This window comes from Mustela putorius, unplaced genomic scaffold (genome assembly GCF_011764305.1).
Source record: "Mustela putorius furo isolate JIRA1106 unplaced genomic scaffold, ASM1176430v1.1 tig00003869_pilon_pilon_pilon, whole genome shotgun sequence".
NCBI lineage: Eukaryota > Metazoa > Chordata > Mammalia > Carnivora > Mustelidae > Mustela > Mustela putorius.
The window spans coordinates 12,500,593-12,514,084 of NW_025422021.1; the positions used below are offsets into that span (position 1 = coordinate 12,500,593).

The following is a 13,492-nucleotide window of genomic DNA, read 5'->3' on the forward strand; positions in this document are numbered from 1 at the left end:
AGGAGGGCTACACAGTGGAGTCAATATTGGAGCAAATCCCTCGACTGTTAATGCCACAGTTTTTTCATGCTTGGTGAGAGCAGTCTGAGTCTCTGTTGAGATGGAGGATTCCTCCAAACTGACATTACTAATCTCAAATAAAGCTTTGGAAAAGGGATCCCAGATAGGAATGAGCTCTCTGACAAGCGCAGAAGAATATGAGATGAGACAAATGCATCGTAAAGTGTTAAAGGATTGAAGTGAATTTCTGAGGACAATTGGGGCGGACTTGAACCAATGACCAAGGGTCACCACCTTAAGAACGTTCTTTTCTCCTTTCCCCAAATGTCCCATCAACATGAGACAATTCATTCTTAAGATAATCTTTCGTCATCCCTAAGCTTCTTGCTTAGGAATCACCTGACCACTGAAACCAAGTTTGATTACCTTTAACGATAAAGCTGCTATGTATATCTTATAAAAGCAACAGCATATACTTTAAAAATACATTTAGAAAGGAAACAATAATTACTTTGATATTTAGAGGTTTTGTTATCCTCAACGAATATTTTGCCAAATAATACGTGCTTCAGCTGTTATGTTTTCAATATTTATGGATAATTTAATATATCATCATCTAAAATAATTCATGTACTGATATTCTTGAGAAAAGTTACATAAAACATTGTGGTGGACTATAGGTAACTAGGATCTGTAGCAAAATCTGACTCAAAATGTACTTGATTGAAATAACATAATTATTGACTTAAAGCCCAGAATTATGAGATCCAATGAGAAGAAAGAAGCAAAGAAAAGCTATAGATTTTCATCACAGTTCCATAATCATAAAGATTAAACCAATAATGTTTTTCTTGGGTTGGAGCATGACCTTGAGGAAAGCACTTGATTTCCTTGGCTTTGAAAGACTGGTAAATAATGTTCTAAGCAGAGGGTCTTCGGCAACGTTTATTGAAATACTAGAAAGTGCTACTGTAAAACAGATACCAGAACTTAAGCAGAAGCTCAAGTCCAGATAGTAACCTGACCTGTTTCCCCTGGATATGTAGCCAAATCTAGAGCCATGACTGGCCCCGTCAGCACCCTGCATGGGGTAAGTCAAACAGGATGTGGAATTTTAATGACATTTCTGGAAAAACAGCTAATTTACATGGCAATCATCACAGAAGGATTCACTCTTAACAGATTTTTACTTTTTAAAAACGAAGAAACAAAAACACATGATGGAAATACACATGAGAAAACTCGGGGTTCTACTTCCTGTTCTGAAAATGGTGTGACAACAGCCAGTGTTTTCACAACAGGATGAAACTCCCTCTCCTTATCTGAAAACTAAGGGGATTGGATTTGATGGGGGCTCCCACTAAAATGCCCACAGGAGCCATAAGTGGCCTGACCTTCCTATGATAAAGGTAAATGACACTGAGGCTCTTGTTGGGACTGTGAGAAAATGGAGAATGCTGCTTCTTACTGGGGCAATTGGTCAACAATGGTAGATTGTTTATAGGTGGGAATGCAGACCCTGAGGTGTCATATTGTCTGATGTGTCAAAAAATATATAGAAATTCAGAATTTTGTGTCAAATATTCTGGTTTTCAAACCAGACAATAATATTTATGTCAAATATTCTGGTGGGCAACTAATTTAAAATGGGGGTGTGGGGGAGACCACACTGAGACCAAACTAAGCTTAGGTATGATGGGATGGGCCATGGGGCCTGTGTCCGCCATTTTGTGATCTCTGGAAGCCTCCTGCCTGCCACTGCTCTATGGTTCTGCTGTAAGATGGAGGAGGAGCGTCGTGCTGGGACCACAGAGCACTAAGCCCCTGCACAGCTCTAATTAATCTTCTTTTCACTCGGTTTCATTAACACATGAATACAGTAGGGAATCAGAGCAACCACAGTCAGTGGGATTGATGCACTTTTACAGAAAGACAGGATGTAAAATAAATGCTCTGCATGAGTGGGGATCTTGATGAAATGGTAGAGCTGCAGTGTGATCAACGAGGCCACGGCACAGAGCAGCCGGAAGCTCAGCTTGTAGCCGTTTTCCCCTCGGCAGCTCCTAAGGAACATCTCTGAGTTGATCGCAAAGCCCAAGCCAAAGAGCACCCCAAGATTCCTCACGAGTCCAGCGAAAGGCGTGGTGTCAATGTGGATCCAGTCAGGGTTGGCACACCATTTCTTGGCTATGGGCAGAGACCACAGCAGGTCAATGTCAAGCAGTCTGAGAAGCAGGTAAAAGCCAAGGGCAAACAGAAAAAGGAAGAGGCTGGTCTTCAGATAGGTGCTCAGGCTGGCGGTTTGGATGCCTGAGGTGTGTTCAAAGGCCTCCGCCACAAGCATGCCTGGGGATTAGAAAGAGACACTGAAGACTACCATGTGCCCTTGAGCCCCTCGGGCATCATTCCTCTCTGTATTAAAGAATTCGCCATCATGTTCATGATCAAAGCCTTTTAGACGTCTAGACCCTATTCATTTTCCAAAGCCCTTTCCCTAGGCAATAGCTAAAATACCTGCCCCATGCTCTTTACACCATCCATGTTAGCACAAGTGAATCTTTCAGGAGTCTGCAGCACTGGGTGGCAAACACTTGATAGGCAGAGCCCTGATCTAGGTGCTTGCAATTAATATTTTAATTGCCAAAGCCAATTATCTAGAGAACCTTTGAAAGGTGTGTGGGGTTGAATGGTGGAAACTCAATCATGGAGAAGGTTGCTGCTTCAAGAATTCAAAGCAGCTGCTCAATGAAGTCCCTGGTCATGTAATAATCACTTCAGGTGTATCAAAGAGAGTGGCATGGCGTACAGCCTGGAGGGCCATTATGAAATCTCCCAAACCAAGACACAAGCCCTCTGTCTGGGCTAATAGCTTGGGAGTTGGACATGGTGCTAGCCACACTTCAGAGAACCCCATCTCACTGAATGAGACCATGCACATCATGTACATGGAGGATTTGAGAGGTGTACTGAGTGGCTTATGCTTCCAGGGCAGCATTTGGTATCAGTAGTTTGACAGAGTTACCTGAGACCAGGGTACCGACTACCAGGGAGAATCTGATGACATAAAACAAATGACACTAAAGCTTTCCAATGACGCAACTCAAGGTAAGTAATTATATTTACCACCAAATACTCCAAGAATAACTTGATGAGGAAAATGTGTTGCTATGAATACTCTGGAGATGCAGACACTGATTTGAATCAACCAAAAAAGACTCCAAAGAAATGACCAGGTCAGTCTACGATGAAAGAATACATATAAACATAAAAAGCAAAGAAATTGTATCACTTGTAAAACGCAGGGGGTGACACCAGATGATCTTTCTCAGAGGAATCCATCTAACTGTGACATAACGTTATGATTCTAGAGTCGGTTTTTTTCCCCCAGAATGTTTTCATGTGCTCCGTAGGATTTGAAAAGCTTTAACAGAGGTTTCTACATATACCAATGCATTAAGCTTAACCAGTGCAATATCCTGAGATTTTAATAAGTGAAATAAAAGGAAGCTAATTTGACAACCTGAAAATTATTTTAATGGAGTATGGGCAATTCAAATTTGGGGGAATTACTAATATCTAGAATGACCTAGAGTGGATCATTTACATTTTTACTCTCTGTTGTATGTGTTTCCTCTTTTCTGTCTCAAGAAAACTCACTGGAGAGGCAGCTACTACTCTGATGAATATAACACAAGCATTTCATCAAGGGCAAATTTTCACTGGGCTTTATTTTACAGATGCTCAAGTCCCAATTCTTTGTTTTTTGACATATAGAAAATGAGACTAGGAAGTTGACTTAGACATTATATACTTTTGATTAGAAGCAGCAATTTTCAAAAAGTTTTCAAAAATACTGTAGTCCAAGCTCATAATTTTAATGAAGATTTAGCAATATTCAGTTATAAGAATGCTTGGAGTTCTGCTGCTGAATGTTTGTTCCTGATAACTGGACCAAACTGGTTATTGAAAAACTAAGAAATAGAAAGAAATGAGACTTTCCAAGAGGTAGTAAACAGAAGTTATCCTTATGGGAGAAGAACAAACAGGGATTTGTTTGTATTAAGATAAGGAGTAGGCACTCAATAAATATTGATGGAAGAAATGAAATGTTGCAGTTATAAAAACCAAAAGGGAATTATAGAATTAAAAAAAAAAGAAACAAACATTTCTCAAGGTCTGGAAGATTGCGGAAGAAATGCACTACAGGGAAAAGGTGAGGCTTATTTAGATTCTCTTTTGAAAACCTGTCCATAGATAGAAAATATTAATTTCTTTAAATTATAGTTTCTGACTTGCTGTTTGGGGTTGGATAACAAACATATTAAGGTGTATAGGTTGTGGTCTCATTAGAATAAACTTAGAAAATATCCAGATTTCTTGGCGGTTTCTTATATTGTCCAATACTACTCTAAAAAGTAGAATATGTGATGGAACTTGGAAATGTTTTTTTTTTTAATTTTAGAAGAACTTTAATGTAATGGTATATGTTATAGAATTTTTTAAGAAATTAACTGACAAATCTTATCTTGGTAGCCTAATAATGTATGATTAAAGTGGTGCTCAGAATTGTTTTAATGATAGTTAAGTACTTCAGGAGAAAAGAGAAGGAAATATCCCAATTCCTATAAGAATTATGAATAATCTAATATTAAAATTCCGGGTCTCTCTAAACACTATGATTCTACTAACATTAAGTCTACTAAGATTCACATTTAAGTTTGCCTTTAGAAAGCTTTTAATTAAAAAGGCTGTATAGTCTTTAAAGCTAGAATATATGTTATTGATGTCAAAAACATTGGCTATTCAAAGAAGGAAACATAATTTTTCTAAGCCGATACATTTAAGGGGAATTATGAGTCCCAAACTTCTCGTTAATCTTAGAAGAGGGAATATGCATGCAAAAATACTTCCTTATATAATTTTAGATGACTTATTTATGAGCTACCAAAATGATTATTGTGTTATGGAAACCTAAAGGCACTTCCAGCGAGTCATTAATCAATTAAACATTTCCAACCTTATAATGTGGCAATAGCTCTGAGCTAACGAGGGCATTATCTTAAAGCAAACTATTAACTTTCTATCCATCTTGCTTTTTGGCTATGATCAAAGAGAATAAGCACATTTCAACAACTAAAAATATGCCAAAGTAAATTTTTAAAAGGCTTTCTGTATTCAAGACTTTCTGTTTGCACATTCCAGTGGCGCAGAAACTTGAGCAAGGCTGACCTGTACAGGTACATGGTCAACGACTTGTCCATCCGACCGACAGTGTGGCCCAGGGCAGCTGTTATCATGACGTACCAGACACACGATGAGCCCATTGCATGGCCAGATGGGCTTCCTGCAACAACAAAGTGCTAATCCATTTGAAAGGTGGTTAATAGAGTATTGGTATCAGAAATAGTAGAATATTAGCCATGAAAGTGACACAGAACTCGGGAAAAAACCACAGGCTACATGTAATGTTTAGAAATAGGTAGAAATAAAAGAAATCGAGTCAAATGGAGCCTCGAAACACTTTCAAGAAACATTTTTTCAGATTTTTTCAAGTTCATCACAATGCCAGAAATCAAAATGTTCAAGGCTAATTAAGAACATGGGCTGTTGCACCAAAATCTGCCCCAGCCCTCCATGTCTTTCATGCCTATTTTTGATTGATGAGAAAATTAAAGTACTTGCATTGGACCCTGAATCAGTTCATTTTCCTCGGGCTGGAAAGTCAGACATCTGAAAGGTATCATTACTATGTTCTGCTTTACCAACTGACTTACAAAGGACTGCCATGTTCTAGCAGCTACCTCTGGGCCTACCTTGTGCCTGGCCACTGCGACAGGTGTCTTTGTCGTTAAATGGATGAGGGAAGCTGTAAAGGGCATCAATCCTGCCAGAAGCCTGGCAGCCTTTCTATTTCCAGAATGTCTTTCCTATGCTGCTTGATTTAAAATAATAATAATAATAATAATAATAATTTGCTTTGATGCTTGCCATGAGTTTTTACCAAGTGGAGATCTATTCATATTAAGCACCACTCTGTTTTGGAAAAATATTACATTAAACAAGGACAACCTATTCCTTATAGACCAAGTTCTTTTAAAGTTATACAGGATTTTTCAGAGCCTATTATATCCTTACATGAGTTATAAATCTTTAGGGAGTGAAGATAGAATACAATCTCTTTCTCTCTTTTTTTTCTCCAGAAAATGTCTTATGAGGTAGAAGATCCTGGGAAGTGCTGGGATAAACCAAAGTAGCATTTCAGTTGTCTCAAATGTTATCCATCCATCCATCCATCCATCCATCTATGCATCCATCCATCCCACAGTGGTTTCACAAAGATAAAATACACAGCACCCCTGTCCTAATGGAACAGCTTATTAGGGGAGCCAAATATATGTGAAGAATTAATTATAGTATGGTGAGATAAATAATATAACAGATGGGTGTATAGTTTTATGGGAGCAAGAAAGAAATAAATTCAGAGAATTCATTAGGAACTTACATATTCAGTATATTAAATATTAGTTTCAAGATGTCAAATGGCAAGAATTTTTTGCTATGTAACAAACTGTGCTAAGGTACATCATCACACATTCTCATAAATTAAAGTCTCACAAATTAAAGTATGAAAATAAATATTCAGGGACGCCTGGTGGCTCAGTGGGTTAAGCCACTGCCTTCGGCTCAGGTCATGATCTCAGGGTCCTGGGATGGAGTCCCGCATCGGGCTCTTTGCTCAGCAGGGAGCCTGCTTCCCTCTCTCTCTCTCTCTCTCTCTCTCTGCCTACCTCTCTGTCTACTTGTGATCTCTCTATATAAAATAAATAAATAAAATCTTTTAAAAAAATAAATTTTCATACATATATTATATATATGTATATATGTATGAAATTATATGTATATATGTATGAAATATGTATATATGTATGAAATTATATAAATATATACATAAATAAATTATGAGAATATCACACATTCTCATAAATTAAAGTCTCACAAATTAAAGTATGAAAATAAATTTTCATACATATATATGTATTTAAAAACATTTTCATAATCTTATCAACTTTCATAGTATAGATTTCACACTCATACAGAATCTTAACTTATAAAAGGAAGTGGCCCGAGAAGTCTACTTATATGTTCTATAAGCAAGAAAAAAAAAAAAAAGACATTTGAAAGAAAAAAATTCTAAGATTAGGAACAATGTCTACTGGCAATAGTAAAACCAGGAAGTTCTTACCTCATTCATGACACTCTCAGAAGATCCATAATAACTTTGAAAGTTGCTCAGCCACAGATAAATCAACATTTCTAGGATTTTAATACAGTTCTTTGGGAATTTCTTCTAGTTAACTGTTTTTGTTTGTTTTAGAATCAAACCATTACAGTCTTCCAAGAAATAAATGCAAAATATAAAATCATTTGGAAAGTAGTCCCTGATTTACCCTTTTACATATAACAGAATGGTCATTCATAAAACTTCTTGCCTTTTCATTAGCAATTTTTATGCTTATGAACTTTTAGCATCCTCACTCATGACATTTTCTTTAATACCCTATATAATATCATAGAGCAGGTAGGTGATAACCACACATAATGACTCTCTGTTGGAATATCTTTAGTAACTCGAGGCTGCAGTAATTGCTTACCTGGACCTGTTTCACATGTAGTGGGGAACTGTTCAAGGCACGGACTCGAGTGATTTGCGTAAATCTGAGTTTCTTGGACCCACCAGTAAGGCCGATGACCAAACAATATCCTGTATTTAAAGAAATATAAATATGCATACACATTTAAACACACAACTATTGCTTAACTGGGAATAGTGATCTCTCCTATAAAAATGAGTCAAACAGAGGGTTGACAGGGAAAGCTCATGATTAAGAGACTTTGGGTTCTGGTATGTCTCTTATTATAGAGGGAGTTTTTGGCATCCTAGTCTCCAGTAAAAAGAGGGACTTTTTTCCTTGTAGGGAAACTTCTGTGGATGCTTTGGATTCTTAGACTGGGGATATCCAAGTGGTTCCTAGAATTATCAATCTTTTCATTAAGATTTTCATTAAGATTAAGAAGCTCATTTAATTAACTTCTTATTTAATCACAGCATATGTTTTACAGGGTTTGGAATTTACTGATAAGTCAGATAAAGTATACATTTCTATGCTTTCTGTAAGTTTGATTTATGAATAGGTGTTTCAAATTAACTGCCATGTTTGAAAGATTTTCCAAGTAAAACCACACACATCTGAAATGTGATCATTAAGCCAAAGCTACAAATTTAAGAACAAACTTTACGCAAAATAAAACAAATAGAAGGCTTACCATTTAAAAATAAGATTGAACCAATCCCCAATGACTGCCACCCATACCATCTTGGTTCCAACTGTCTGATTAAGTTGAAACCAAAGTGGAAAATAAATAGAAAAGATATTCCGGGGATCGCCAACATTGGACATAAAATTTAGAAAACTGTAGTAAGCTCGATAGTCTTTCTGCAAATGCTGAATAACGAGCACTCCATTCCTATGAAGGAAATCCATCTTGAAAGAGAATCAGTTCTAAACACAGAGCAATTGGAGCTGAACTGCCCTGAGTGCCACTGTTTTTATATGCTATGCTCATGGCGGTCTGGCCATTACCACAACATGTGATGCTGACCATCTGTGAGAGGGCACGTCAGCCCTCCTCTGCCGGAAAGCTCATCTGTTGATGATTTTAACTGGTGCCAAAAAGGTGAAGTACATGCTGATCTGTGGCAAGTCGAGGGGAAATTTAGGTAGAGACACAGTGAATTTCTTATGCAGCCTTCCTTTTGTGTGCACAGTTGGCTCATGTTTGCTTGAAATTTTTTGCACACTTCATTTCCTTCAAGGGCAGAGACATTGGCAATTTCTATGCTTGGCTAGAAGACTACACAAATAATTACTGCATGTCAAATAGCCCTTAAAGCCATGCATTTTAATTTAAAATAGACTGTGGCTTTTTGACTATTTTATTGGGTCTTTGAGGAAAACGGATGAGTAAACATCTGGGCATGAAAAATGTATGCGATATGATAGGTTATTTTCTGAATGCAGACTTTCAAATAAAAATATTTTGATATTTCTTTATTAGCAGAGAGAATGACATGACATATATGGAACAGAGAAGGAAATACATGAAATATATAAAATCTGCCAGGAAACCTATTTTTTTGACTGAAAGGCAGGAATGAAGACACAGAGGTCTCTTGGGTAATAGAACTGTGTTAGGAATGAGTCATATTTTTATGGACAAGAGAATACACTTGAGAACACCAGGGAGTCACTCACGTGACAGGAAGACAAAAATCAGCTTTAAAACGCTTTTCACCGATCAGGAAAATGGCTTGTTGAAAACAGAGCGTTCAGGAGAAATATGAGAGAAGCACCCAAACAAGCATGTAGATTGAGAATAAACAGAAGGGCAGCTCAGAGAGACCCAGGGTCCAAGTCAGCAGTGAGGTGATGAAGTTAGAGGACCAAGTGTGCAAGGCTTCAAGGGTCCCTGAAAAGCAATGAAGTCCCACGCAGTGGCGGAGGGGGAAGGTAGGTCAAGTGTTTGTTCTCCTCCCATTCACATCCTTGTCTTCTCTTATCATGGTCTCTTTAGGAGGAACTTTCTTCACAGGCTGTGAACAGCCCCATGGATTTCTCATCGTGTCCTGCCCTATCATTTATCGTCATGGGAATCCAATGTCCATAAGCACTTTCCTAGTCTCTGTTGCCACCCCTGGAGAAAATGCTTTGATTGCCCATTAAAATCTTTTTGGATTTTTTTTTTTTTAATGCTGTATCTTTGTCCTACCCCAGACAAATTAAGTTTCTGGTGATGGGACCCAAGCATTGGTAATTTAAAAAATACCTTCCAAGTGATTCCAATGTGCAGCTGGGGTTGAGAAGTGTTATTATAAAGAAATGTATTCATTGTCTGTTCTCCTTTCAGCCTTAAGCTCCTCCCCCTGTCCAAAGGCAACCTGAAAGAAGCTTCAATGACGTTGAATGTGTAAATTACTGTAAGTAACAGGATCTTCCTGTTCCACTCAGTTTTCACACAGGCTGATGTAAAGACTTCAGAGAATCTAGAATGAAAGAACCCTAATCTATTGAGAGATGTATAAAGCTGGTAACAGTTGTATACAATCTTGATACTGTGGTCAAGAAGAGGTAAAACAATGGTGACAGCTTTCTGAAATGCGTGCCTCGTAAAGGAGGGCATACTGAGGGCAGCCTCCCTCACCTAGTTTTTTGGGGTACTCATCTGGAAGGAAGTTAAAATAAAATGGTTTCTGTGGGTGAGAACTCTGGTTTGACAGTCAAAGTGGGATGGCGAGTGGCACCAGGTCATTTTTCAGAAAGTGAATTTATTTTCTTATTTTATTTTATTTATATGAGAGAGAGAGGACAAGGGAGCATGAGCAGGGGGGAGGAGGGACAAAGGCAGAGGAAAGGGAGAGGCAGACTCCCTGTTGAGTGTGGAGCCTGACGTAAGACTCCATCCCAGGACCCTGAGATCATGACCTGAGCCAGAGGCAGCCACTTAACCAACTGAGCCACCCAGGTGCCCCCCAGAAAGTGACTTTAAATGGCTACCAGGAAATGAATATTGATCTCTATTCACAGTGAGAAACTTACCAGTCTCCTTTATCATTCTGATCATTTCAGTGGGAGGAGAACCAGGAAGAAGTCAGCCAGCCCTGGCTCTCGGCACAGGCAGAGTTTTGCTTTTCCCCCAGGTGGCCCAGAATTACACCCTTGGTCCTCCCACTAGTGTGCTCATCTGATCTGAATGATTTATGTGTTGGGATAAAATCAAATGTGCTGAAAACTCTGTTTTGGTTTAGAAGCCTTGCATTCATGCTCTTCCAATTATTTGCTTTCAAAAATACTCCCTCCTATTATCCACTTTTAACTTTACAATAGTTCAATAATCCTCATTTTAGTGATGGAAAAATGTGTTAGCAACCCGGCGTGGATCATTTCTTTCATGTAGGAGCTCTGTTTAGAGACTAAATTTTATTTCCAGACCAATGCTTCTTCTTAGTCTAGGCTCTGTCTTGGGGTTCAATGCCGACATTGGTGAGATTTTAAACAATGGTAAAATGAATAAAAACTAATGTTATGACCAGTTTGTTTCAAATGTTTTCAACTACCCAGACCCCATAATTCACTGGTATCATCGTTCTGTGAAGCTTTTCTGTGTAGTCCTGAGAGAAGATTGGTTGACACAGAAGCACATCTGGCCAGCTGCCAGAGCACAAGGAGAACTTCATAGATACAATCACCACTTTGAACTTCTCTCGGATGGCTTATCCCGTCATTGGACAGCAGAGACACTGTTGTTATGGGGATTCAGGGGCTACTGTTAGCTTCCCAGTCTCTGACATCTTCTCTGAAGGAAGTATCAAGTAGCACTCAGATGCACACCTCACAGCTTATTCCCATCCTCTGCTGACAGCCTGGCAACCCAGCAGACATCTTCTCTGGGACAGACAAGTATGCAAATAAGGAAAGCCACTCAAATGAGAACAGACAGAGGCTATTTATTCTGAATTTGCAAGAGTCAGCTACCATTACTTGCATATGACAAAGATTCAGAAGCAGGCAGGGAGTAGAAAAGTTTTATTGTATAGTGGGACTAAAGAAGGCCTCAGGTATGCTCTGATTAGAGGTTGTTGGCACAGGCAAGCTGGAGATAAGTTAACTAGAAGCTGCGTACTTCATGTGATTGGTTTGGGGAGCCTACTTAGCTTTCACTGGTTGGTCCTGAATAAGAAGCTGGGGCAAAAAACAGGGAAGCTAGCAGTCATTGACCAAATCCTGACCATTCTGGGAAGATTGCTTCAGAGGTTTTGGGTCAGAATTCTCTTGTCATATTTGGTCTGGCCATTGTCCATTCGAAAATTCAGTCTGTCACAAAACAAATTGAATAAATATGCATTAGAAGTAGTTTCTGTGGCATCCCACGAAATAAGGGAATCCCTTGTCTATCCTATAATTCTATAATTCTTTTTATTCATTGAGTCAAAAAAAGCATAGACTTGCTTACCAAAGATAAATGAATTTTTTAGGTATGCACTACTCTGTGTGAGTCATTAGCCTTGACTAATCAGAGTCTATGCTTCTGTTCTTTTTGTTTTGCATATTCAGGTTCTATAATTCCCATAATCTCTTTAATGAGCCATGAGGAAGGACATAACTCCTCTTTATTCTTTTTCTGAGAAGTGTTTAAGCTACATATTTCATCGTATTCATTTTCTTCTGAAATGTCTTGTCCCTAAACCAAGGTGTGAATGATTTCAAATACATTTTGTCTTACAATTAAAAATTCAACTTCATGCTCATTCAGTGCCTCAGAGTCTGTGGACCATGATGAATTCAGCTGCATGTTAATTTTTCATCTAGGATAGTTAATTTAGAGAGACCGATCATCTCCTGAGGACTATCTAGTTCTATAGACTGTGGTATAATTAACTGAAGTAAAAGCACCTTGATTTCTTTTGCCTTTTAACAGGATCTGTTAAGTCTTTTTATTCCCTGGAGTTCATCATTTTCAGTCTTTTCATATCTCATCTTATATGTACTTCCTTAGAGATGCCATCTCTTACTAGTATCCTTGCCATTCCTCTGACAGTGCTTTCTCTCAAACACTCTTTCCTTTTAAGGGATTATATTAGTCCATTGGGACAGACCCAGAAAGCACACAACTGGATGGTTTAAACAACAGAAATTTATTTTATCACAGTTCTGGAAGCTGCAAGTCTTAAACAGGTGTCCACCGGAATAGCTTCTTCTGAAGTCTCTCTCCTTGGCTTGTAGGTGGCCATTTTCTTTCTGCGTCTTTACATGGTCATCCTTCTGTTGGGATGTCCACCAGTCATACCGGGTTAGGTCCCATCCTAATGACCTCACTTTACTTTCATTAACTCTTTAACTATCTCCATAGTCACATTATGAAGTACTAGGGGTTAGGACTTCAGTATACAAATGTTGGGGGATGAAATTCAGCCCATACCAGGGATTGACTTACAGTTTGTAATTGTATATTTGATTTGAGCTTATGTGTTGAATCTCTCTTTCCAGCACCATAGCACAAGCTCCATAAAATAAAGGATCATGTTTTGCTTTGTGTACTAGCCACCAGCATAGACCCCCAGCATAAGTCCATGCTGGGGTTGATTTCCCAGGAAGCTTACATGCACCCCTACTATGGCAGGTTATTGCTGGGAGCTGCTGGGAGTTGTACAGCATATTAATAGTTTTATATTCTTTTTTTATTAAAGAGAGGCCCTGATATTAAAAGAGCTTTACCTCTCACAAAACCAGGACCTGCACCTGGGCCTTTTCTCATTATTCAATAAATATCTCTTGAATTAATGAATAAATTATCAAATAGAACTTTATATGAGTGCTAACTTATATAGAGAGACTTAAAAAAGGTTTGTTATTCTGTCAGTTGAAACTCAAATGCA

At 38.3% G+C, this 13,492-nt stretch overlaps 1 protein-coding gene across 1 annotated transcript; it reads right to left on the bottom strand.

The window, feature by feature from the left end:
• Window positions 1–609: 609 nt before the first annotated feature.
• G6PC2 (glucose-6-phosphatase catalytic subunit 2) lies at window positions 610–8,560 on the bottom strand. Its single transcript, XM_045066805.1, has 5 exons — window positions 8,326–8,560; window positions 7,653–7,762; window positions 5,236–5,344; window positions 3,124–3,239; window positions 610–2,346 (listed from the first exon to the last, which is right to left on the bottom strand). Exons 1-5 carry the CDS (start codon window positions 8,541–8,543, stop codon window positions 1,835–1,837), a joined length of 1,065 nt encoding a protein of 354 aa, XP_044922740.1. The 5' UTR covers window positions 8,544–8,560; the 3' UTR covers window positions 610–1,834.
• Window positions 8,561–13,492: the final 4,932 nt, after the last annotated feature.